Source organism: Ictidomys tridecemlineatus, chromosome 16 (assembly GCF_052094955.1).
Source record: "Ictidomys tridecemlineatus isolate mIctTri1 chromosome 16, mIctTri1.hap1, whole genome shotgun sequence".
Taxonomy (NCBI): Eukaryota; Metazoa; Chordata; class Mammalia; order Rodentia; family Sciuridae; genus Ictidomys; species Ictidomys tridecemlineatus.
In genome coordinates, this window is record NC_135492.1 from 50,289,933 (window position 1) to 50,317,422 (window position 27,490).

General features: G+C 37.9%; 1 protein-coding gene across 2 annotated transcripts in view; it reads left to right on the forward strand.

Annotated features, from left to right (window-relative positions):
* The window catches only part of Cntn3 (contactin 3), a 325,624-nt gene that overhangs the window by 248,439 nt on the left and 49,695 nt on the right, over positions 1 to 27,490 (forward strand). For both annotated transcript variants that reach the window (XM_005333886.4, XM_078033577.1), the window contains exons 12-13: positions 16,375 to 16,502; positions 19,129 to 19,304. In XM_005333886.4, the coding sequence (XP_005333943.1) occupies positions 16,375 to 16,502; positions 19,129 to 19,304 (304 nt within the window). The remainder of the gene's footprint in view (positions 1 to 16,374; positions 16,503 to 19,128; positions 19,305 to 27,490) is intronic.

The window sequence follows — 27,490 nt, forward strand, 5'->3', positions numbered from 1 at the left end:
CAGCTTTTCAATGTACAGCCAGGTAGCACAGGACGGTTACAGTAAAATTCAGTTTTCAAGGTTCTGGATATGCAAGGTGGACATCTGCACAAGCATTCTGGAGAAGACTGGAAAGATCCTGGGGTTCTTGGGAGAAGAATTCTCCAGGCCAAAGAAATAGCATGTGCAAAGCACAAAGGCCAGGCACAGGATAAAGTCAACAGAATAAAATAAAGGTAGCAGCTGGCTTATCAAATCAAATTTATGTTGGAGAACGGGGACCAGGGCAGCAGTGGGTATATTGGAGTAGGTGGAACCCCAGTTAGCAGCCCTCCACCAGCCTGCACACGAGAGCAGAACAGACAGAGCTAACCAATGGAGGTGAGAATGGATTTTCTAGGAGTCTGAGAAGAGCTTAATGCTATAGGACCTGCTCACTGATTAGACTTGAGAGAGAGCTAGGCATGGGGGTGAATCCTGGATTTCTGACTTGGGCATCAGGCATTGTGGTGGACCCATTCATTGTGACAGAGAACCTCCCCAGAGATGAGGGAGTAGGGCTAAATATGCTGAGCTCCATTTGGGATTGGATGATTTTTAAATTGCATGTTGAAAAGTGAACTGTGTGTGTCTCCATCCATCCATACACACACCTACCATATCATCACCTTTGTGCAGGGTGGGGACTTAGTGAATGTGGAACTTGGGAGTTAGGGCTGCAGGCATCACAAACGTGGAGATGGCAGTCAGTGTGTGGTTGTGTTGGAAGGTAGATGCCACTAAGTGGCTTAAAGTATGCATTGTACCCCTGAAGCACTGCACACTCAGGTTTTAACTAGAGAGACCTGTTTTTTTTTTTTTTTTGCAAGCTCAGTTAGTAATTGATTATTAAATAATCTGAAATTTCTAGCATTCAGGACTGAGCAAAGATCATTTTTGGATTTTTTTTTCCTTTGTGTTTGCATCTTCCCTTATTGAGTTACATTGCTGCATTTTTTTCTTCCCTGCAGGAAGCATCTTTCTGAATAAACAAAAAATGTCTGGCCTCCTGAACATCTGATAATATTTCACCAGGTGTTGCTGTTTTAATTCAACTCCATTCACTTATTCACTTGAATTCGTGTGTTTTCAAATAATAAAAAAAAAGAGTCAAATTAAAATTGGATCTTTTGTCTCCTTTAAGGAAACGAAAATTGAAAATGACTCTTGGGAATATGAATAGGCCTGGCTTGGGAGAAGAAATAGCCAGTTGGCATATTTTAGAGAATGGTTAGCTTTTCTTTGCCACTCACTGGTACTTAAAACACATTAGCCAATTATTTTTAAAAATGAGGGCTTTCATTTCAATGTTATTGCTTATAATAGTAAATATTTTATTGCAATAGCCTCAGTTCAAATGAAAGTCAAAGAATGGCCCATTACATCTAATTAAGCACACTAAAATTGTTTTAGATATTCTCTGCAGCATTTAATACTATAGAAATTTATGTGCATTTTAAAGAAGTAGCGAAGATTTTTTTTCCCCAAAATTTGAGTAGCCATAATCTAGGTAGCATTTTCAAAATGCATTAATCAATTCTTGATGCATGTTTTGTGTCTAGTTGGGAACTGGCTTTAAAATGCAGTTAGTATTTTATGCTGTTGATTCCATTTATATGAAGGTCCCGGAGAAAGCTCAGATTTCGTGACAGAGAAGAGTAACTACTGCTTGGTGGAGGCTGGGTGTGGGTGAGGAGGGAGAGTCGGGGGCAGGGGAAGCTTCCAGGGAGAAAAAGCTGTTCTAACCCTTGATTGTGATGGCAGTTATGTTCGTGACTGCTTGTATTTGTAAGAACTCACAGAACTGTACCTAAAGAGTGATTTGAACAATGTATATAAATTATGCTTGACATGCATGAAATTTTACATTCATTTCATCCTGCTTCCATGAGTAGGTTCATCTAGCAGTTTAGAAGCTCAAGAGATGTTCTCCTAGATGGCTACTTGTTCATCCGAGATACCTTGAATGATTCACCAATGGAGAATCTAAACATTTTCCAAGAATCCGGATAATTGTGACAGAGCTGGGACCACTTGGCATCTCTGTCATGACCTTAAAGCTTTGGTGACAATGTGCCTGGGAGGTCTGTTACTCTCCAGCAGGTAGTTAGCTGGTACCGCCCCTCGACCACCATCTTGGCCAGATAGTTTCTGTCCACCCTTCCTCTTCTTTCTGGATCCCTGGCTCCTCTAATCACAATGGAGTCCCTTTTCCTTCCTGCTCTTCAATGCTGATCCCTTCCCAGGAGACTTCCAGGGCCTCTTCATCCAAGAGCCTCTGTCCCCTTCCCCTTCACCCATGTGTACCCATCTAGAGAGCAGCTCTCCGGCCCATGTGGGTGCTCAGTGAGCTTCAGTTTCTTCACTTGGCTACACCTAAGGTCTCTTCTAAGCCTGTACTTCTGAATGCTTGCCTCTAAGTTCATTTCTAACTCTTGAACTTTTAAACACAGGGGAGGATTTTCTTTAATATGAACCATGCTGCTGCTATAAGGTACTGTACATTAGCTGATTAGTCATTGACACTCCTGTCCTCTACTTGGAGGGAGAGTCCTCCATCTATCCACTAGTTTGTGATATCATTATGCAGTTCTGGGGACCATGGACCCCACTGGTAATGCATAGATGAATGAGAAATACCAGGATCCCTCCAGGAGCCTACAGTGGGTGTGGAATGTGTAAAACTAAGCCAATGACCAGGATCGTAAGATTTTATGATTAAGGTGACCATATAATTTGTTCTACAAATTGAGACATTTTCAAAGGGAAGATGGTACTGTTAGTACTGCCTTCAGGACAGCATGAATGAACTAGGACAGGCAGAGGACACTGGACACTGCTGTCTTGTCCATGAAGCAGCTGCGTATCCACCAGTAAGAAGCACAGAGAAGAGATTCTGTCTCAGCCCTGGGTCCTGGGAGAGCATTCCTCCAGGAGGGATACCTCACAGGAAGTGACATGAAAGGGAGCACATCAAAATAGAAGGGGAAGTTTCGTCTACACAGAAAGCATTGCTTAGTTAAGAAATGAGGCCTCTTATCTATGCCCGTATTCCAGTTGTGTCAGTGGCCAAGATCATCTCTCCTGATCACAAAATCTGGAGAGCCTGACTTGAGATCTTTCCCCATAGACACTCATCCCTCTCCTTCCAAGGAGGTGAATGCTGGAGTAAGTTTAAAGGGACAATGGAGATTCCAGGGTAAATATGTGCAAGAGTCTCAGAGTGGGGAGAAGAACCTCCTTCCCGGTCTGGTTTCCCAACCTGCACCTCCATATCACCCATGCTTTGTGTGGGGCTGCACATTAGCCTCATAACTCCCATTCTCCATGAGAAGATTAAGAGCACATGCAAGTGAAGTCACTGCTATCCAAGGGTTTGGAAGTGGGCTGAGACTCACAGAAAGCATTCTGTGAAATCACATTCTCTCCACTGTACCCATCCACCACCCTAGCATGTTCCTGCACAGCTTCTGCATTAACTGCAGGGTAGCTAAAGTTTCAGTGCATTTGAATCATTATTTACATGAATCAGTCATACCTAACTGGCATGCATTATACTTTGTGTTAATCATCTGTGTCATATGAAGTTAAATATTAAGTTTCAGTGGCTTCTTTATTTAACTTTAGCAGGTACAAGGAGCAACACATCAAATGGGTCACATCTTGGGACTGCTGCCTACCAAACTGTGTGGTTTAGAAAAGTTACATAGGCCCTGAGTTTTGGTTTCCTTATGTAAAAATCCTTGACTTGCAGGGTTAGTAAGCCTGTTGGTGCCACTTGCTTAGCATATGCTCTTGGCAATAGGTGGCCAAATAAAATTGGTTGTATCCGACAAGCAGAGAAACACATGGGTTCCTTTGGACAAATTAGGTAGTACTACCCCTGCCCCATTTCTTCCACTCAGTGGAAAGGTAATAATAGTGTTTGTAAAGTCCCCAGCTTCTACATAGGTCCTCAAAAATAAGTACCTGATGCCTTTGATACTATTTTTAACCTGATTTTTTTTTTTGTAGTGTCAGACACCTTCAGAGTAGCTGAATGGAAAGGACAGCTTGTGCCTTTCTTTATGGAACAATAATCTCTTTTATATTATTCAAACCTTTTTTCAGTAAGTGAATTCCACATAAATATCATGTTAAAGACATCAGTGACAAATGGTCTCTGAAAGTATATCAACTAAACTTTGCAGATGACCAAGTGTTTCTTAAATTGAGCTTCCAGATTTGTTTTTGATGGATTATGAAAGTTGGGAACTTTGTCAATGTTATAATTTTGGTGAGGGAAAGCTGATTAATGAATCTGAATCAGCCTTCAGAATACACTCAGTCCAGTTTGTTGCAAGAACTGGGTAAATTAATTGATATCCATGTCCAACTCAAATGTTTTATTTATTTGGAGGATCTTCCCATGCACAGTCTCAAAACAGAATTTTTAGTCAGACTGCATGTCTCACCCAAACCCTAAAGCCAGTGTACACTTGTCCACAGCCCAATCCATTCTCCTTATTTTTGCTCTCACTCAAAATTACATATATAATTATATGTGTGTGTGTGTCTGTGTTTGTGTGTGTGTGTGTGTGTATATATATATAATATATAATATATATATTATATATGTACTATATGTGTGTGTTTTAATGAATTGTATAAAACCAAAATATCATTGCATACAACTTTTGCATATTTTTCTGCTAACAAGTTTGCAATAGGAAGAAACAGGAGCTTTCCCTTAAACTAAGCATACTGACTCTTTGGCACCATCATTATAGAGGTGGTAGAGGATACACCATTGTCTTTTCAATAACTCTTAAAGGACAAAGAAGGAGATTTCCCTTTACATTCTTCATGTATGCTCTTACAAGTTCCTCTGGCTTGAGTTTATTTTCTTCTCAACCTAGAAAACTCCAACTCATGTCTCAAGGTCTGGCTTGGTCTTACCTGCCAACAGCACTCTTCCTGAAGCACAGTGGGCAGCCATAACTGCTCTTTCTGTTTTGCCTTGGTGACTCCCTCATGTCTGTCATATCAGTTATCCCACCAGGGAATTGGCAGTTCCTGCAGAATACAGTCACACCTGATTTCTGGCACAACCCTTGCCTTATCCATCCTGTCTTCCCAGCTCCTCTGCCATACATCTTTGTTCATGTCAACCTTCATTCTCTACTCAAATATTCATTTAGCATCGACTGTTCCCACTAATGATTGCTGTATAACAAATAACCTGGAGGCTTAATGGTGTACTAGAACAGCCATTTTATCATCTCTCAGGGTTTCTATGGGTCAGAAGTCCAGGAACACTGCAATTGGCTGGATGCTGCATGCTCAGGCTATCTCAGTCGGGGCTAGAGCAAGAGAAACCAGAAGACACTTCTCAGAGAGACCTTTCTCTCTCCTCCTACTGTCCCAAGACCTCTCCTTGTGATCTCTATACACAGCTATTAGGGGTTTCCTCCCAAAGGGGTGCCCTTTCAGGAGTCAGAATGATTCCTTGAGCAGCCACAGGCATGAAAAGTGAGGATTCACAGTAGCAAGATGGAAGCCCAATCATCTAGGTCCCTGAGTTGATTTCTTATTCTGTAGCAAATGCCTGAAAGATCAACATATAAAGAGAAAAGGTTCATTGTGTCCCACAGTTTTAGAAGTTTCTGTCAATCATCACCCATTGTTTAGGGCCTTTGGTGAGGCAGCACTTTATAATGGCAGCATGTTTAAAGCAAAACCACTCTCCTTAGAGTTAGGAAGGCAAAGAGGGGAGGAGAGCCAGATCCTCCCCGATCCCCTTTGAAGACCATCCTCATCTACCAAAAGACCTCCCTCAAGGCTCCCCATCCTACTGGTTCTACCAGCTCCCAATACCTGGGGACCAAGCTGATTCCACATGCCCTTTTGATAAACACAATCCAAACTCCCAAGACCCAGTGCCATTTCTCTGCATTCCATTGGTTCCAAAGATCAAAGAGAGAGGAGCTGGACTCCCTTTTTTTATTCCTTTCCGGGGCTTTCTTGAGTTATACTTGACAAGTAAAGGTTGTGTATATTTAAAGAATACAAGGTAATGTTTTGACACACACTGGGAAATGACTGCTGCTATCAAGCTAATTAACATATCCATCACCCCACATAAGTACCATTTTTAATGCATATGAAAGCAGTTAAGATCAACTCTCTTTCTAGATTTCAAGTGTACAGCAGAAAGTTATTAGCTATAATCACCATGCTGCACATTAGACTTTCAGAATTTATTCATACTACATAACTGAGCCTTTATATTCTTTAACCAACATCTCCCCAGTTTTCTTACTCTCCAATCCCTGGCAAATACTGTCCTGCTGACTTTTTAAAATTCTACATGTAAGTAATGTCATACGATATTTGTCTTTCTGTGTCAGGACTATTTCTCTTAGCAGGTCCTGCAGGTTCATCCATGTTGTTGCAAATGAATGGATTTTCTTCTTTTGTAAGGCTAATGTATTTATCTTCTGGTGGACTTTTTTATGTACTGGAGATTGAACCCAGGGTCTCATGCAAGCTAGGCAAGCATACCTCACTGAGTTACATCACCAGAAACCCATTTTTTAAAAATTCTGTTTTAAGACTGGGTCCCATTAATTTTCCCAGGCTGATCTAGAAATTGTGATTCTCCAGGTTAACCTCCCAAGTATCTGTGATTACAAGTGTGGGCTGCTGCACACAGCTACTAGTGGACTTCTTAGAGGAGCAAAAGCAAGATGGCTTGGATATGAGGTATCCCCCAAGGAATCATGGTAAAGGCTTTATCCCCAGTGCAGTGATGTTCAGAGTTGAGTGATTAGACCACAAGGATTCTGATTTCATCCATGGTTTAATCCATTGATAGCTACAGATGTAGCTACAGATAGCTACAGGTGGGGCATGGTTGGAAGAAGTAGGTCACTGGGAATATGCCCATGGGAGCTGTATCTTGTCCTGGTCCCTTTTCTCTCACCTCTTTCTCTGTGCTTCCTGGCTTCAGTGTGCTAAGCAGCTTTCCTCCAACATGACCGAATGCCATGATAATCTGTCCTATGAGGCCTGCCTACCATAGGCAAAAATCTTTGGAAAATCATGAGCCGAAATAAACTTTTCCCCCGTTTTCCCCCTTTTAAGTTGTTCCTCTCAGGTATTTGTCAAAGTGATGAAAAGCTGACTAACACACCAGGAAAATTCCATGGGTTGGAGATCAGGGTAGCCATGTTTGGGAAGTGCAGTCTGAAACACGGACCATGTGCTTTGTATTGTTCTGGGCTCTGAGGATAGAGGATGAATTAGAAAGACATGCCCTCTTCTTCATGGGTTTTGCATAAGGAAGAGACCAAATGTAAGTAAGCTAAGAGAGATCATTTCTTTAGACATAAAAGAAATGAAAAGAATGATTATATAGTGTATTTGAAAAAGGCCTTATTAATGAAGTAATTTTTTAATAGAAAACTAATCAGGAGGAAGGGCAGTGACACCAAAGTGCCATGGGATTGGGGGGAGTTAAAAAACATCAAATCCCACAGATGAACGTCGTTGAAGACTTGGCAAAACTGTTAGATTTTATTTTAAATGGAATGTGAAATCATTTAAGCTGTGAAAGCAAGAGTAACATAATCTGATTAAAAAATAACTCTGGCTGCAGTGTGGAGAGTGATTTGAATAGAAAAAGGAGGAAAGCAATGAATCTGATTAGGAGACAACTCAGGGTAACTGGAGGAATATTTAGAGTTAGATAGTAGAAATGGAGAAGAGGATATATTAGGGAGGTAGAACTGGATGAATATGTTCCTCAGATGTAAATTTTTATATGTAATAATCACACTTATGGTTAATGGTGCATGAATTACATGGATCCCCCTTGGCCATTAGAATAGAAGTCTCTAAAGAATAGGATCTGTTTCTTACTCATAGTTTTCAAAAATTTGTAGTGCTTTATAAGTACTCAACAAATACTTGTTGAAGGTTTTCATCCTCTCTTGAGCAATGTGCCATGTATTAAACATATCTATAATTTTTTAAAATTTAATTTGTTCAACTATTCCTGCAAAATATATAAAATTGATTTTAAAATAGATTTCTATCCTTGAGATCTCCTATTTAAAATGTGGACAGTTCAGTTATAGTATTTTCTCCCCTTCTGGAAGCCTTTCACAGAAGAAGTGAATGGATATGTAGATAGATGATGGATGGATGGATGATGGGTGAATGGAGGGTGAATGAATAGATGAGTGGATAGATGGGTGGGTGGATGAAAGTTTGGGTGTGTGGGTGGATGGATGGATGGATAGGTGGATAGATGGTGGACAGATGGATGGTAGATGAATGGATGAGTGGATGGGTGGGTAGGTGGATGGATGGATGGATGGATGGATGCTCAGATGGTTGGATAAGATATAATTGCCATCACATTTCTATATAAGGAAGTTATCAGGTAGAGTGATCATGAGGATTGCTACCTTCCATATTCTGATGCTGAAGGGAAGTTATTCTAGTTTTTCATCTGTTATGAAATTTCTACAAAGTTAGTATACTTAGGTCAACTTCTCACTGCCTAGAAAACTAAAAAAAAAAATCATTTTGCTCTGTGACCTGTTTTTTACTTTGTGATCTTATTTGTGGATTTTCTAATTCTGTCCTAATGCAGATTTCATTGCCAGGGCAGTTTCTGTGGGAAGATGAGAGTATCTGTCTCTTTTAAAATCTAAAATCCTGGGGAAAAGTCTATAAATTAAGGTAGAATATATAAAAAATTCTGTTTCTAAAAAAGGAAGAGCTGATTTTCTGACCTTTTACATTTAAGTGCCAGACAAATAAATACCTTTAATTTTAGTATGAAGATATGTTTAGGCACTGAATTTTTCACAGTATTTATTAATTGACTTAATTGGAAAAATCATAGTACCTCCAAGTTTGTCTTAAATCTTATGTTTTTCTAATTTACATAATTGAAAATTCTTATACCTCAGTATATTTATTATTTCTTTATTACTTCCCCCTGGTTTTAATCACTCTATGTCTTCTTGTTTATGTTATTTACTTGTATCTTGTCTCCTTTCAATGTGTTTGAGACAGTTTGTGAAAGTACACACAGACCAAACATTGAGAGGAAAATTTGGAGAGAAAAGATATGCCAGATTTCTAATTGACTTAAATGTGAGTTATATTAGGATAGCAAAAATCCTTACCAGGGAATCTTTATTGCTTATAGCAGAGCATGTTTCATATCACAGGTTCAGAAATGTGCTGTAGAATGAATGTGTGAGGTTCATTTATAGAATATGTGCCAGCAATTGTGCTCTTTAGTGGAGGTCCACAATTTGGACCCAGAACTTTGTGCCAACAAATGAAAGGAGAAAAATACTGCTCATTAACAAACAGTATCCATATAATGCAATAAAACCATTTGATGAGGAGATATACAACTCTCAATAGACCAAGAAATGCATACATGTGAATCCAAATCTAATGGATACTCATGAGAACCAAGAAAGGCAAAACATCCTTAAAACAAAATTGAACCAATTAATTTTCTTCTCCCAGCCCAGAGAGAACTATCAGTTTAAAAAAAAAAAGACATTCCAGGGACTAGGGACATTTCTTCGTGGCAGAGCATTTGCCTAGCTTATGCAAGCCACTGGGTTCAATCACTAATGCTGCAAGAGAAAAGGCAGCTGCGGGAAGACTCAAGCCTCTGGAAGAGTAGATGAGTCATGTTTCTTTCAGCTACCTTTGTGTGATTTTTTAATGTGCATATTTTAATAATTTCAAGTGTATGTTCAGCATCAAGAATTTGGAGAACATAGGAAGTTCTGCTGTGAAGATATAAAGTCAAATGCTTAAAAGTCAATTAGGTTAGTATTGAAGTTTCTATCCTCTTACAAAAAATGTGGTGGCTCCCCAGGACCTGTGACTGAATAGGCTGTTAGTGCTTCTCTGCATGGAAGAGGATCCAGAAAGTTCAGGTTGTCATTTTTGAGATTTCTCTTGGAAAACAGATTGGAACCAACTCCATAGGGTAGACAGATGTATGAGTCTAGACCTGTGTACTTGAGTTATGCAACATTAGCACTCTATTTTTGGGCAAGATGATTTATAAGGAACAAACTCTCAAATGTACAACAGTCATCATAGGAAAAAAAGTCTGTCTGTAAGGCACTTCTAGAAAGGCTAACACTAGAGGATCTAAGACAAAAATTCCAAACATACTTCTGAATCATTGGGTGAGTTGAATTGCTCGCAAGAGGTCCCAGCCTGATGCCTGGAGAATCGTAGAAGATCTTCTCCATCCTCACTTGTATCAGAACTCTTGTGTGTGCACACACATTTGTTCTACAGAGAGTGACCTCAAGAATCTTCAAGTGCTGAAACAAGTTTTATGCCCTAGAATGGTTAGTAATGCTGAATGAATTTTCAAATGATGACTTGAATATTGATGAATATCTCTAAAGGAGGATAACCTTGGAACTGGAGCATTGGGGCACAACTATTCTGTCTTGCAAGAACTGAACAAGAAGATAGTTGTTTGTTGGTTGCCCTTAATTTATGATTAAGCCTTGTCTTTTCTACATGGAAGATTGTTTCAGTACCATTTATTTTTGTTGAGAAAATAAATGTTTATGGAAAAATTAGTGTGTGCAAAATACCAATTCTTGGTAGCATGCTTCCTTTAGAAATTTATGAACTCTTTCAAAGAATTGACTGAAGGATATTAAACAGAATGGTTAGACAAGTTACAGAGCCTGACTTGGGAATAGGTGTGATACTGGATGGCTCCAGAAATCTTGGAGGCTGCCATTATGCTGTCTTTTCAGGCCCAGTTCTGGAATGAACAAATTTATCATATTTGACTTTTTGGCACATAGTTTGAAGATGGATAGTCCAATGACCATAGTGTAGAATACTGCTTCTCAGAGTGTGGTCCCACTTCAACTCCACCAGATACACTGGGGAATTATTAGAAAAGCAAATCCTTGAGGTCATCTCCAGCCTAATCTGGCAGTAGACCCAACAACTGCTAAGTTAACAAATTCTCCAGGTAACTGGTGCCTAGTAAAGTAACTCACCAGACTTCCCTCAGCTAGGATAAGACAGGCTTCCATGATTTATAGCCCTACTAAGACTTCCCAAAGGAAGATCAGTGTTGCTCCCCCCGCCAAAAAAATCATTTTGGGTCCACAAAAATAATTCAGCATCCTCTATAATCCTTGAGTTGATGAAATTCCTCCTATGCACATTCATAAGTCTCTTGCACTTCAGTTTTATTGTTGGAATTGACTTCCTTTCTAGGGTTTCTACTCTGTAAGGAGGAGAACACTCATTAGAGTATCATCTGGGTCTTTCTCCAACTCCTTCCTAGGGAATTGTCTGGCTCCTGAATTTCTGTGGAAGATCCTAGCATAATGGGCCCCCTCCCTATTCTCTATTTGGTATCTGCCAGGTGGGTAGGGATGCATGTCCTGCTGTTCTGTTTATTACATAGTTGGGCCTACCTGTAAAGGTAGCACCCGTGGTTTTTCACAAGTGCCAATTAAGTCGAGTCTACCACATTCTGGGATGAGGTGTCAGGAGCCCATGGTTGCTCACTGAAGCATTTTGCATCACTTTTTCTGTAATATAAGCAATAAAGTGGATGGTTTGGGTTTTCATTGATTTGAATCGGGGAGCAGAGAAGAAGAGAGCCCAGGGTGGGGACCCTCTGAGTCTTAATTATTATACTCTTTGAAGTTTTCTTTCAATATATAAGCCATCAACCATCATTTATCTTATTTGTCTGGGATTTTTATTTGTTTGTATTATCATTTGATATTTGAGTATTTGTGATTTTTGAGGATATTCTTTTGTTTGCAGATGCAAATATTTCAAATGAATTATTGCGTGGGCCTCATGAAAGAATTAAGTGCACAGATGAATATAATCATTTAGACTGGAAATCCTCTATAAAGGTCCTTTTTGTTCCCTACAGATTTGAGTCGTCTAGAGAGAAAATTTTTGTCACTTTCATATAAATTCATTTAGCTCCAGATATATTTGACCTGATAATATACATTTAGAAAGACTGAATTGAAGTGAAGCAAATGACCTTTTATTGTTCGTTCCATCCTTACGAATATGAAGGCATGTCTGTTGGTCTGAATTCAATGTTTCCCCAGCTGCAGAGTGAAGCCAGTCTCCATCTACTCTAGAACTTCAGGTGCCTGCTCCATGGAACATGTGTGTCTGGCAAAACTACAGGACCACTTCTGATTACACCACTGCCTTCCTCAAAGATATGATTATTAACAGTTAACCCTTTCCCCTTCTGCTTCTCTTTTCCTAGTAGATTGTCTGACTAATGATCACTAAACCAACACTGTTGGATTTATAAGATGAAAGACCAGAAAGAATGAAAATTTAGTATTATTTTTCTAAACACTGTCTGCAGGTTATCTTTGAACTGCAGGGGGGACAGTGCTTCTGCCAAACTTGTAGGTGTGAGAGTAGCTATAGGTGAGAAGATACCCTGTCTTTTTCTCTGGTGTTTATTTTGTCTCAGTTTCATCAATACATAGTTCCTTTCCTGGACTGTCATTATCTAGCATATGCATGGTGAGTGCTTTTCTCTCGGAGCTAATTGTATGCAAACAGCCCTTAGAATACATGCTCAGAAGGCACTACCCAAAATAGCATTGTCAATTTTCTGTGCAGCAGTAATCAGTTCGACTTCATGCGGTCTCATCTCTGCTGAGGTGCACTTCCTGAGTAAAGGAGGAGTGGCAGTGTGTTTGTTAAATCCGAGTTGAATAAGTTGCCATCATTTTCAGAACACAGGCAAAGGGAAAACAGTATCTTCAAGCACCCTGCTTTGTATATGGAGCACCCCATACTTTTCATGTTCTGGAACACACTGTTATTACGGATGCTTAAATGCCATCCTAAAGCACAGGTCAGCGTTGCCTAGACAACACTATACTTTCTGAGCAAATAGTGTTTTTTAAAAGTCATAAATTCAATGCCATCACTGAATTATAGCATGGATCATTAGAGCAGCTTAGAGCAATTACGTTGACTTATCCCAAACCATCCGCAGACTGCATAAAGTTAAGGGAAATAATTAACCTCTTGCTACAACAGGAAAGGCCAATAAAAATTACACATAAAGGTATATTATGAAACTGATCAAGAAGTTAAAATGCCACAGTGATTTAAATTGCCCATTACTCAAAGCAAACTGGAGTACCATGTTTCTGAATGTTAATCTCAGAAATCTTTATTTAACCTTCTGTGCCAAGTCTAGAGTCTCTCATTGTTATCTATATTTTCAGCTCTGTTTGCAGAAAAACCTGTTCCCAGAAAGCTTAGAAAGCAATTTCATTTATAGTGAAGGGGTATAAAATTTTCACTTCAAATCTCTGTAGGGAAGCTTGGCTTATTGAAGGTTTTCTGTTGAGAAACAATTACTTCATCCATTTACTGAATATTGTTTATTTTTATGTTGTGCAAAATGCCCTGTGGGCCTTTTAGAACTTACTGGAAGAACCAATTTAGGAAGAAAATAACCAATTAGCTCAATTTTTATGATACACACAGAGTTTACATTCTTTGAGAGTCATTATGTTTGTTTTCAAGTCCTCTCGTGATTCCTAAGATGTTAGTCCCGGCCTATGAAGTTGTGCCTCATGTCAACATGGCCATGAAGACAGATTTGCCCAATTTTAACTTGAGTTAATACAATGAAGGACTTCTTGTTCTCCCAATATTCCAAATAATTTCTTATTTTCACTGGAAATTTACTAATTCATAACATGAAGAGATAACTGGAATTTCCTATCTTACTTTTCTAATATCAAGATCAGAAGCTATAAATGAAAGCTCAACATCTCATCAGTCAACAGGAGGCATTTTTTTGTCTTTGTTTGAAAGCTTACTAATTCATCGAGTTTCCAGTTCTGTCCCCTTCCTGTCATTCAAACCAGATGAGTTTGCCTCTGCCATTTAAATGTCTTCCTAACCTTCTGATATCATTGGCCAGCTTCCTTTCTTTACATATTTCAAGTCTCCAGCAAATCCTCATTTTCTTTTCATGGGTGACATTTGGAGAGCAGTGTTTTGGATCAAGTGATATTCTCTTTGTGTGTCATGGCCCCCAAATTTTACTGATGGGATCAGCAAATAGAATGTGCTGGGAGCAGTGTCCTTGATTACAGTTTCTCTTTCTTCCAAGGAGTTTCTCGATCAGATATCCCATCACTCTCTTTTCCTCAATTAGTTTCTCGCTTTATCTTTTACCTCTCCCTCTATGTTGGCTTTTTCTTTAATAGTAATAGTAATTAGTAATTTTATCTTTGCTTTAGGTAAGTCATTTCTAAGTTTTCAGATTGAGGACATAGTCTTCTTCCTACAGTCAATGTGCTACCAGAGAGGAAAGTCTCAGCAAGGATTGGGCAGGTGGAGGGAGAGAGACATGATTTATACTTAAGTTTCTTCCCCATGGTTCTCAAAATTCCTGATCCATACTTCAATATCTTAAATTTTCATGCATCTTTCTACTCTGCAGGGAATTCAGTTATTATTGCATACTAATTTTTTAAAAAGTCTGTGCTCTCTGGGAGACTAAGATATAAAGATATTTTTTGTAAAGTTCTTTGATTACCTTTTTGAGATAAAAATGGGCTTTTATTTTATACCAAACAAATAATCACAGTTCATGAAGGAAATCAAATACAATGTGCTTTTCTATTGATTCCTAGGAAAATTCTTGGAATTTTTAAATTTTTTTAATGTAATTTGAAATACAATATTCTTGTTCCTTGATTTTCTTAGTAGGCCAAATATCCCAAACTCTTGTTTTTAACCTACCTTGATATAGTTAAGAAAAATAACACATGACTAGCAAACTCATGGATAGCTCTCCTCAGGGTCCAGTATCATGAACAGCCCCTATGTACTGGTGTTAATTTTCCCTGGACCTCTTTACTCAAGAAAAGGTAGGAGGATGCAAATGAAAGTAAATCACCAGGCTATTCAAAACCATACAAAATCAATACTGCCTATATTATTTGATACATAAACTCTACTCACAGTGACTTGTTTTGTGACTCTGTAGTCATAATGATGTTACACATCTAAAAATCTCGCAACAAATAAGATAATATTTAAAGCCTGAGTTGATATCCTCCATTCTATTCTAATGTCCTTGTCATCTTACCTGGCTCTTCTACTGGGTGGCCCAAAAAGTGGAAACATGTATTAACCATTCTGACACTGGGGCTCCAACGCTTTTTAAGAAGTTTGCCATTCATTTGCATAAATGCAACACTCATGCATTAAGAATATGAATCACAAAAGATAAAAGCCCTTCTCAGTTGTCAGTAGATAGTATAGATATAATGATTTTAGGAATTCAAAGAGAGAGAATATAATCATGAGTAGACAAGTTGGGCAACAAAGGTACAAGGATCAGACGGATGAGAGATGTTAATCCTATCTTGTTCTTTCTTGGTGCAAGTGACTCCCCTTCTAAGAGGACTTCTGAAACCCCCTACCTTGGAAGTTCACATAAAGTAATTCTCCTTCACCCTCTTTCTCTCCTTCAGAATACTTCTCAAATCTCTGAACTTTTCACATTTACTTAGTGGCTTAATGTCTGTGATTCTAGTAGACTGTCATTTCCACAAAGATGGAGACTTTTTATCTATAGATAAAAAAAAAACCCCAGGGACTTTCTGAGTGCCTGTTGCATATAAGACACTTATAATATTTCCTTGATCAATTAGTAAGATGCTAAAGCTTTAAGTGTTTCAAATGGATGCTCAAAAACTTAAAAGTAATATTAATCAAAGTTTTCAGAATCTTTACAATAGCTCATAGATGACCACACAATTTTTATGTTTTACAACACTTGAATTTTTATTAAGTCAATTGTGACTTTCCAAGTTCATAGTGAAAGACAAGCAGGTTTCCTGGTTTTCATATATTTTTTCAAATTTAAGGGAAATGAGGTCATTCCCTTATTTATTTTCTGAAAACTTACAAGGCTACCCCATGAATAATCTACCACAATATATATTTTTGGAAAACATTTCACACTTATTTGATAAAGGCATTTACAAATTAGGTGCAATGTTAAGTGATGCTGTTTAGTGATGCTGCATAAAAACATTATGCAAAGTTCAATTTGGTAGAGCATCTTTTCTTATTCAACTCTGTATATCTGTGCATGTTTTCTTTTCCTTTTCTTTATTCCTAAAAGGCCAAGGCTTAGTTTATCAGGCCTTAACAGTATTAGCATAAGATAATAAATTCTGAAAAATAATTACTATTTATTTTTTGAAAAAAAAGTTACTATTACACATTTATTGATCAAATGTACGTTTCCTTTAGATTTTCTTTTTTAAAAGATGGAGGACTCAAAATAGACAACGTGACAAAGGCTGACTCAGGAACCTATACCTGCACAGCAGAAAACCAGTTTGGGAAAGCCAACGGGACAACACAGTTGGTAGTCACAGGTGCGTGTGTTTCGTCAAGATGGGTTTATCAGAGATGCGTTTCATGACATATATTACTATTGTGGTTAAAGAAACTGGCCATGTGTTTTCCACAAAATGTGGTACATTGTGAAGGTAGAAACTGTGTTTGCACTTGTGTTTTTAACAAGTGATGGTCAAGAACATGACACTGTATACTTCTATAGCACAGCACAGTGAACATGGCGGGGTACCTTGGCTACTGTGCTGGGATGATGGGAAAATGGCATATGCTGATAATCTCCTTTTATTTTATGTTCTTCTATTGGGTCAGATCTTTTAGGTGTGCTCTCTTTTTCATTGATCTTTTCTGGAGACGTTCAAGCTCATCAAATAACTGTTGATATCGATAAGATTTAAGTTTGGGGTTAATTTTGTTCATTTATCCATTCAGGAAAAAAAATTGAGCACCTATTATGTACCCATTGTTTGAGCTGGATCAGTGGAAACATTGAAACAGAATCTGTAGTCATCCTTCTTACATTCTGCCCAAGATAGAGAAATGAAAATTAGAAAGAAGAAATAAGGAGATCATTAGAAGGAAGCATACTGCAAACAATTGAGAAAAGTAAAGAGAATATATGAAGAAAGATGAGTTAGAGCATGAATCAAGATAAGTGAGATGGAAATTTTGGTACAAAGACTCCAGGGAGATAAAGGAGTTTACCAGGAGATTTCTAGGGTGCAGTTATGTGGACCAATTGTAGATCTTGCTAAGACTTCAGTTTTCACTTGGATTGAAAAGTGGAACTACTGCAAGGTTTTCAGCAGAGAAATAAGATGATGTGAAAGGGTGACCCTAGCTACTTTTCAAAGTCTCAGGAGCCCATGGCTGTTAACCAGCAGGAGGTGATGATGATCCAAGTGAGATTGGCAGCTGAGGAGCTGATGGGATGGGATAAGATTCTGCATATATTCTGAAGGAGAAGGTGTTTACAAATTGGATTTGAGGTCTCGGAAAGGAGTCAGGAGGGACTGCAGGGTGTGTGGTGAACAAATGGAAAAAAATGGAAGAACAGCTGAGATTGCTCAGGCTGTGGGTTTCAAAGCTTTGGGGTGAAAGAAGAGCATGAGCATAGTTTGGATGTTTAGAATATCGTTAGGATCTTTCCCTGTAAAGCAGATCAGAGATTTGCCAAAATCTCAGTGGATTAAAATAGCCTGGCTTCATTTTTCATGCATACTGCAAGTCCTCAGTGAGTCAGCATTGCTTCCTCATTCAAGAACAAAGACCCCCAGTGTCTCCACCATCTGGGACAGTGCACGTCACCACAGAACAGGAAGGAGATACATCACATTACCTATTAGTTCCTGCAGAATTCTGCCTGTCGCTGTTACATGTAACTCCTACATACATTTCATCAGCCAAAGCATTGTACTCTGCTCTGCCTTAATTCAAAAGAGTTAAGAATTTAATCCTACAATGTACTTTATGGGAACTAATGGTGACTGACACCTAAGTGGAGACAGTGAGTAGGTGGTTGGATAGATGACCTTGGACTTGGGTAAATCAAAGATGAAGAGATACCTTTCACAGTTGTTGGCATATAGATGAGGACTTGAAGCCAAGACACCATCTGAGATCACCTTAAAAAGAATTTTAAAAAGGACTGAGCTTGACACATTCATTGTACATTAAGAAATATAGTAGCAGAAGCGAGACCATAAAGAGAGATACAGAAAAGGAGTGACCAGGACAGTAAATAAAACTGCAGGAACATGATGTCCCAAAACCAGCTGAGGAAAAAGTACAAGGGAGAACCAGCCATCAAGTGTGAAAGAGCTTAGAGGCTCAAATAATGAGACCAAGACTTTATCATTGGGTCTCATAGCAGGGGACCTTGATGAGAACAGGTTGGTCAGGGAGACCTATGCCCAACTACTGGGTTAAAGAGGCTATTTAATCAAGCAAGTACAGACCACATATGCAAGTGACTTTTGAAGACATTTGCTGCCACATGGTGTAACATCAAGGGGAATGGCACTGGGAAAATTGGAGCAAGGAAATTTAATTCAGAAAAGATGGAAGGTACATGGTAAGGGCAGGCAGAATGTGCCACGGACATTTCCACTGGGGAAGAAAACGACATCAGTTAACATTTTAGCAGAGTGCCCTCCCGTTGCGCTTATTCTAAGCATCTCTAAGCTTATTCTAAGCTTTTCAAATCCACGTACACATCAAAGGTTTGAGTCTATTTGAATTTTGATGTTAATGTGTTTTTTAGTCATTGAAAGTTTGTGAAAACACAGTAGTTTCTGTTTCTCCCACTATATTTCACAAAACCCAAAAACTAAGTTGAAATGGATTTTTCAGTCTTATTATAACTCTTGCTTCCTGGTGACTTTCATCTTAAACTTTTGTAACCTGTAAACTCAGAAATGCTAATTATTTTCACAAGATTTGGTGGATCCCATGAAATGTATTATAGGACTGCATTAAAACATCTATTTTAACCATGGAGACTTTTCATTGCATAGGTGTGTGTGTATACCTAAGCATATAAAAGCACACAACACACTCAAAGGTGGATGAAGAATTTACCTGTACATATGGCTTTCATCACAACAGAAATGCTAAAGTTTTACTTATGAATTATCTCCCTAATAGAACCAACTAGGATAACGCTGGCGCCATCTAACATGGACGTTTCTGTGGGTGAAAGCGTCATTTTGCCCTGCCAGGCACAACACGATCCGCTTTTAGACATTATGTTTACCTGGTATTTCAACGGGGCCCTCACGGATTTTAAGAAAGATGGATCTCACTTTGAGAAAGTTGGTGGGGTAAGTCATGACATTTTTGTCATCCTTTTTCTATTGCTCAAGTCTGTAACACGCCTTTAAAAAAACCCATCATGTCCATAGGTGATGCCCTAGAAATGCATATGAAATGAGTGAATCTGGTGTCTCAATTCTGTTTTGATCTAATTTTGTTTTTGTAATTACCAGAAATTGAGCACATTTACTTCAACCTGTAATTTTAATTAAAACTGATGCATGTCGCACTTATACTAAATGCTATTCTTCATGAGAGGTTGTGGTTAGTATCCTAGGACATGGAAATTACTCTCACACAGGTGTTTAGTTCCAACAGGTCATATTATGATGGACTGGGGATAAGTCACATTTGATAAGTATTTAATCTGAGTGCCCCGCCCCAGTGTTCCTGGTAGCTGTTCTGGACAACAGCATAAGACTCTTCATTGTACAGGTGTACAAATTGAGGACTTGAAAAGTAAAAAAACTTTGTTAGAGTCCCTTATCTGGTTACTGGTGGAACTTCAAGCCCAGATCTGTGTGTCTTCTTCAGGGTTCCGTTCCATTGTGCCTCCTCATTGGTGAGGGTTCCATGTTAAAAATAAATAAATAAATAAAAGTCACAGATCTCAAGGAAAAATTGGCACTTGGATAATGGCTCAGTGTTGGTGAGCCTCCAAGGCTGACCATCGACTGGCTGCATGTGTGTAACTTTAGGATAGCAGGGCCAGCCAACCTGCCATCTTAGTGCCTTGACTCGGAAACTTCCTACTGTATGGAGATGTCAAGCCTGGGTTTGTCCTTATGCATTTACCATGTAGGCATCCACTGAAGCAGAAAAACATATCAGGGTCAATTCAAATACATTCATGTGGCAACACCTTATTAAATATAAGTATATGCCTATACAGGTATATTAACATATCAGGATATTATACAGTTTTAACGATGATGCTAGGAATTTGAGGGTGTCCTCTCTCATATGTTTTAAACTCCTAATGCCCAATGCCTCATAATATGACCCTTATTTGGAAATAAAAGGTTATTGCAAAAATAATTTAGTAAAATCAATCTGAGGTCTTGCACATAACTGATGTCCTTATAAAAAGAAGGCTCTGTAGACAGAGGCACAGAGAGATGCAGACACACAGGGGAAAGAAGGTTATGAGACCATGGAGGAGTCAGAAGTGTAGTTATGCTGCACAGGCCCAGAAGTTCCTGCGGCACCAGAAGCCAGAACAGGCAAGGAAGAAATCAGAATTACAGGTTCTGGAGGGAGCAGGGCCATACCAGCACCCACATTTCAGACCTCTGGCTGCCACGACCGTGAGACGACATACATCTATTGCTTTAAGCCATCCACTTTGGGGTTTTGCTAAGGCAATTCCAGGATATCAGTATGAAAAAGAGAAAATTTTTTAAAGAAAATGGAAAACTGAGATATTAGACATCTACCTAGAATTATGTTCAATTGCAGTACCATTTCTGTTTTCTAATTTTTTTTTTGCTTTATTTCATTTTATAAGTATTAGTTTTCTAATTGTTCTCACTGAATCAAAGTTTTGGAGAACATTCTTAATTGGTATAGTCCCTTAGCCTTTCTTTTACTATAAATTTAAGTGCCTCCCACTTTTAAAAATTGTGACTGGTTTCTTTTATCACAACAGGAAAAGGCTTGTGCCAATATTTTCAGCCGACTTGCTGCTCCGTAGTCTTTTGAAATTTCTCCTTTTTGGATGGAAGGTGTGGGAGGGGTAAAAAGTTCACATGTCACTCCCCTGAGGGTCCTTTACTCAGGGTAGGAAAGGCTTCTTCTCTAGCCTAGCTGTTCTCCTAACTTAATTCTTAAATCAAGAATTCAGTTTGAGGGGCCAAGGGTGTGGCTTAGTGGTGGAGCCCTTGCCTGGCACATGCGAGGCCCTGGGTTTGATCCTCAGCACTGCATAAAAATAAATAAATAAAATAAAGGTATTGTGTCCATCAATAGCTAATTCTTTTTTAAAAAATTCAGTTTGAAATATTAATTATCTTTGCCATATAATGTAGCTGATTATGCTTTAGATTTATCAGCTGGATTCTAAGCTGTTGGTAATATTCCATCCAATATGGCACTCTCTGTCTTATTTAATGCTGAATAAATGTGTATTGCAAGACTGAATATCCAAAGCAGTTTGTCTGTAACATGCATCCCACAGCCACAAAGAGAGGCTCAAAAGCTGAACTCGATAGTTGCTCTCTAGAAGAGGAACTTGTAGTTAAGAACATTGGGGTTGATAATGTAATTTAACTCTCCTGATTTACATGGCACTGATGGGCTTCGCAGAAAGCATAAAATCATCTCTGTGAAGAGTCAAGCATCCGAAACGTGGAATTTCATAAATTAGTGCCATTGCTTGCCAATTCTGTTCCTTCTCTAACATGCTAGTTCATGGCCTATGAATTTTTTTATAGACTTATGCCATTAGTAACTTAATATTCTCCCATCAGTATAAAACAGTAAGCCATGCAAGATGACATTGCCCTTAAGCACAAGCAATTAAGTAAATCTGTTTTCTATTGCATGAGAAGGGAATTATATAACAGCTCTCGCCCTCTGATTCTGTATTCATTGCAGCGTGCACATTAATCCCTAGATAGTCTGCTTGCCTTTATTTCCCAGTATGTTCATAGATGTATTCCTTGTTTTCCAAAATAGTAAAATGTGAGCAAAGAAGCTGTTGAGTGAAGAAGTTACCCAGACAGGTAGATAGTAAGAGCCAAGTTTTTGAAATGGAGGGGTGGTTTAGGTTATAGAAAATCCCCCACTCTGAACCAATTCAGTCAGTTGTCTTTGGGACTATACTAGGTATTCATTACTTATTCATTTTTGGAAGCACATATCTTTTAGGGAAAAAAAATTCATAAATTCAGAAAGCTCCAATAATTTAGACCAGATGTATTAGTTAGACTTGTGCTTTGTGCCAAAGGAGTTTGACAATACTAGTCACAGGTTTCTGCAAGGTCAGAATTATATATTCAGAAAAGCTTATTAAAACCAAGTATCTATAGAAAATTGGCACAAAGGAGAAGTCTAGGTCCAAAGAAGTGCTTCAGCCTGTGCCCGTGGGACATGCTGAAGTTCTTTAATTAAATCAGCAGCCAAAGGCTTCCACTTAAGCAGGACTGTGTGCTAAGCATGTCTTTAAAGGTTTGGTGTGGGTGATTCAAGAAGTGGGATTTGTGTTCAGAGGCACCAGAGTTCTAGAGCACTGTTGCCTACTGAAAGATGCCTGTGGGTGAGCGGATCTCCTGAGTCTATGCTCCTTATTATCTGATCTCTTTTCACATTAGTGTTTGTATTTGCCTTGCTCTCTCCTTTCTGAGATCCAGTACACACTGGTCTCTGGAATGCAGCCTTCTCTACTGTTTGCCAATATCTACCTATGTCCCTATAGCATTCTCTATGCAGAGAATGTATATATTAGCACATGTGCAGTGTGCCATATGTAAAGTGGAATAAGAGACTCAGGTCAAGCAATACAGATATGGTAATATCCTGTATATATCCTGTATTTATCCAGCCATTGTATGCACTCAGTCTGCAGGGGGTGGGGGGAGAAAAAGAGATTCCGTTATTTACACCTACGTAACATCTTTCTTTTCCTACTTTAAATACAGCTTATTTTCCACAAGTAGGAAAAGGGAAGTAATTGTCCAAAGTTTAAGAGAAATAGAAGAACATCATTGGCTGTTATCTAAACACCTGGAACCTGGCAATTGAAGTCTGAATTTAGGGATATTCAAAGATATTTTTGATGTGATTAATCAGCTAAATTCTAGGTATAAGATTCTTTTTGTGATAGGAGCTCACTGTGGATAAAAGCATTCAAACCCAAACACATGAGGAGTTCACTGTGTATGCTCTGAGAATCCTTGGATTGTGTAGGTGCTTTAGCAATGAAGAATGTCAGAATCCACGCTGTGTGCTTTTCCCATCACTTGTGGGATGGGATCTGTGATGAATTAGAATGTGTGTGGAAAGAAGTCACTGGAAGTAGTAAGAATTTTAGCAGTGACAATCCGCCATTCACTTAACTGGCTCACTTCAATTTAATTGATTTCCACAGGCAACACAGTCTCACTCCAGTTACAGCAGCTACTCGCAAGCTTGATGCTTGAAGTATTTTCTAGCTCTCAGTTGTAGAGAGGAATATCTTTGAAGATGATAAATGGTGTGTGATAATACAATGTGGTCACTTTGGCTTGAACCGTTTGTGTGCAAGAACTTAAATTTTAAACCCAGTCATTCTTTACTATACAAAACCAGGTAAAAGATCACTTGTAGATTTTAAATATGCATCTGTGGCACTTTTGTGTCACTTTGAGTTTTTAAATATATCCCTTAGTCATACTGTAAGTTTTATATCTTGTCCAAGTTAAAGGTGTTAGCTGATCCAGAAAGACCGTTAAGAAAATGTTCCCAGTAATCAGCCCACAAAATTGGATTTACTAGAGATGCTGTTATTACTCATGTTACAGACACTTCCACAAAGCACATTACCTCCCCTACTGCTTCTGGGGGTGAAGATAAGGGTTCCCCAATTCCAGTCAGAAACAGCAAATGTAAAAACACTTGATGCTTGGTTCCCTATCTCAGCATTTTCTCAACCACACATGCAGAGACACAGTCTCTGCTTTGAGTACAGTTGTTTTCCCAGAACTATGTTTCTCATGTATGGTATTTATTAAGATGAATGGTCCATATCCACCCCTAGTGGAAACCCTGTAAAATAAATTTGAATTTACAACAAGATAAACAAGAGACAAACCAAGCACTGTGTAACGTATTATACTAAGACCCATAAAAACAGCAGAGTTACAATAAAAATCAGACTATCAAGGGAAAACTGTAAATGAAGAGATGTGCAAATATTTATCAGGCAAATGCAACAAAAGAGAGAAACGAATGCTAATTTCAAACAAAGAATAATGCATGGCAAACCTAAAGGGCAGAAAGAGAATAAATGTATTTTGAAAAATTTTTTCCATACCATGAAGTTATAATAATCAGAAACCACAATGCCATAAATAATATACCATTAAAGTAGATAAAATCAAAGGGAAGAAATAATGAGAGACAATACTCTTGGATACATTTTGAGAGCTTTTCTTTCAAACACCAGAAGATCAATTGGCCCAATGTTATAAAAGGACAATTTGATGCTACCATTAATTGAAGCAACAGATACACATGAACAATTTTTCCTTCCAAAGGACAATGTACATTCATTTTCATTTTTTTACAACTTTGTAAAATTTAAATATCAGAAATTAAGAAACAAATGCATGGAAAGGAGATGGAATTGATATGATCTCAAAAAGCATAAGATAACATCTTGGAAATATCAAAGAAAAATAGTAAAGTTAGGTGTGAGAAAGAGAATATATAATAGACAAGAAAGAAACATTAGATCAGAGGATTTTCTGTTTAAGTTTTATATGTGACAATCCAATTAGTTGGAGAATTTCTGGGAAAATATAAATTATCAAAATATAAATGTTTATTAAAAATTAAAATTAAAATCTCCAAATTGCTTTCCACAGTAGCTGCACCAGTTTGCAGTCCCACCAGCAGTGTATAAGTGCACATTTTCCCCCACATCCTCACCAGCACTTACTGTTCTTTGTGTTCTTAACAGCTGCCATTTTGACTGGAGTGAGATGAAACCTTAGAGTAATTTTGATTTGTATTTCTCTAATTGCTAGAGATGATGAGCATTTTTTTCATATATTTGTTGATTGATTGTATATCATCTTCTGAGAGTTGTATGTTCAGGTCCTTGGCCCATTCATTGATTAAATGGTTTGGGGGTGTTTAGCTTTTTGAGTTCTTTATATACCCTAGAGATTAGTGCTCTGTCTGATGTGCAAGGGGTAAAGATTTGCTCCCAAGATGTAGACTCTCTATTCACTTCACAAATTGTTTCTTTTGCTGAGAAGAAACTTTTTAGTTTGAATCTATCCCATTTATAGAAACTGATAATGGAACCACCATTTGACCCAGTTATCCCTCTCCACGGTCTATTCCCAAAGGACTTAGAAACAGCACACTACAGGGACACAGCCACATCAATGTTTATAGCAACATGATTCACAATAGCTAAACTGTGGAACCAACCTAGATGCCCTTCAGCAGACTAACGGATTAAAAAAAAATGTGGCATATATACACTATGGAATATTACCCAGCAATAAAAGAGAATAAAATCATAGCATTTGCAGGTAAATGGATGGACTTAGAGAAGATGATGCTAAGTTAGCCAATCCCCAAAAGACAAATGTTGAGTGTTCTCTCTGATATAAAGAGACTGATTCATAGTGGGGTAAGGAAGGAGAGCAGGGGAGGAACAGATGAACTCTAGATAGGGCAAAGGGATGGGAGGGGAAGGGAGGAGGCATGAGGTTAAAAATGATGATGGAATGAGATGGACTTCATTATCCAAAGTGCATATATGAAGACGTGAATTGGTGTGAATATACTTTGTATACATCCAGAGATATGAACAATTGTGCTCTGTATGTGTAATATGAATTGTAATGCATTCTGCTGTCATATGTAAATTAAAAAAATTAAAATTACATATTCACTAGAGCTAGATAATTTTACTGATTCATTTTTTTAACTTTTAAAGAAACAGACAAATGTTTATATTATGTACTTTTTGACAACATAAAAAGTTAAAGTTAATTTTTTTTCCATTTACTTTGTAAGGCTAACATATTCTTGAGGACATATCCTGGGAAGGTAGTAAATAAATCAGTAAACGTAAAAAATTCCATGAATATATCATGAAAACCTAAGTGAAATTTTACCAGTTCAGAAAAACATTATATTAAAGGAACAGGCCTTCATAAGCTACTAGTTGTCCCAGGAAATATACATATGTCTATATTGATATATCTCATAAAATAGTTCATGATTTTCTTATCAGATATTCAGTAAAATTAATAACCATTACTGAGCTTTAAGTTCATATTAAAATAGGTATAATAAGATTATTTCTCTCTATTTCAAAATTATCTTTAAGGGAAAATAGTAAAAATACTTTTACTTAACTCAGCAATAAAACAGAGATTTTTACAAATGTCATGAATAAAGTCATTTAGAGATGTCTACATGAATTTAATAAGGTATAAACATAAATAAAAGTTAGCCTTTGAAATATGGAAACAAAATTACAATTATTTGAGGACATAATGATATTAGTATCATACCCAATAGTATCAACTATAATATTTAAAAAACTAATCAAAATTCAGTCATCTGCCATGTTCAGTACAAAGTAACTATGCAAAATGTAATAGTTTATTTATTTATGTATCAACAACAACTCATTAGAAAGCATAATAGGAAGGATTAAAAACTTCCCTCAAAAGAGAAATAATATGACTGTTAATCATTTACACAAGAAGTTGATGAGGCCTAAATGAACTACAATACTTTCTTAATACAAGTAAATGATTAATGAGAAACAGGGAAAGAAGCATTAAAATTTCAAGATTCTTAGATTAAACAAAACAGATATATATTGTCAGATTTCAATTTTTCTCAGATTTCTCTGTGGTTTTAAATCTGATCTCAAGTTAAGTAAATGAACCAATCTTATTTCAGTTTAAATTATTCTGAGGATTTTTAGAACAAGAAATGAGGATAAAATAGCTAATAGTATTTGAAAGAAGGTTATTGACCCTTGTAGATAGTTCTGGGGTTCTGGGGGGTGTCTATTCAGGTAGAGAATTGCCGGGCCAGATTAGAGTTACACGCGAATAGACTCGTTGTTAAAGACCAAAGTGGAGAGCCAGCTTTTGGAAGCTATTTCATTCTCCTATATGCTATTGATCATCAATTCTGTTGGCTCAGATTTCTCATCTGTGAAACTGAGGAGATAATACTGTTTTATTCGGAGGTATATAGAAGGTTCTTAGAACAGTGCAGGTTAGCTCCTATTGTTAGGATGGTAGGACTGCTTTGAATTGTTCTCCAGAAAAGCTTCTGCATTTCCTACTCCCATGAGTGGTGGCTCCCCCCGTGTTCTTTTCTGCACAGGGGTTTTTCCTTGATTTTTCTTTTTAAAGTTTTACTAGACAGATGGTTGAAAAACGATACCTTATTGCCAACTTCTCATTTCTCAGAGATCAAAAATCTCCCCAGTTGCTTATTAGTGATTTGGATA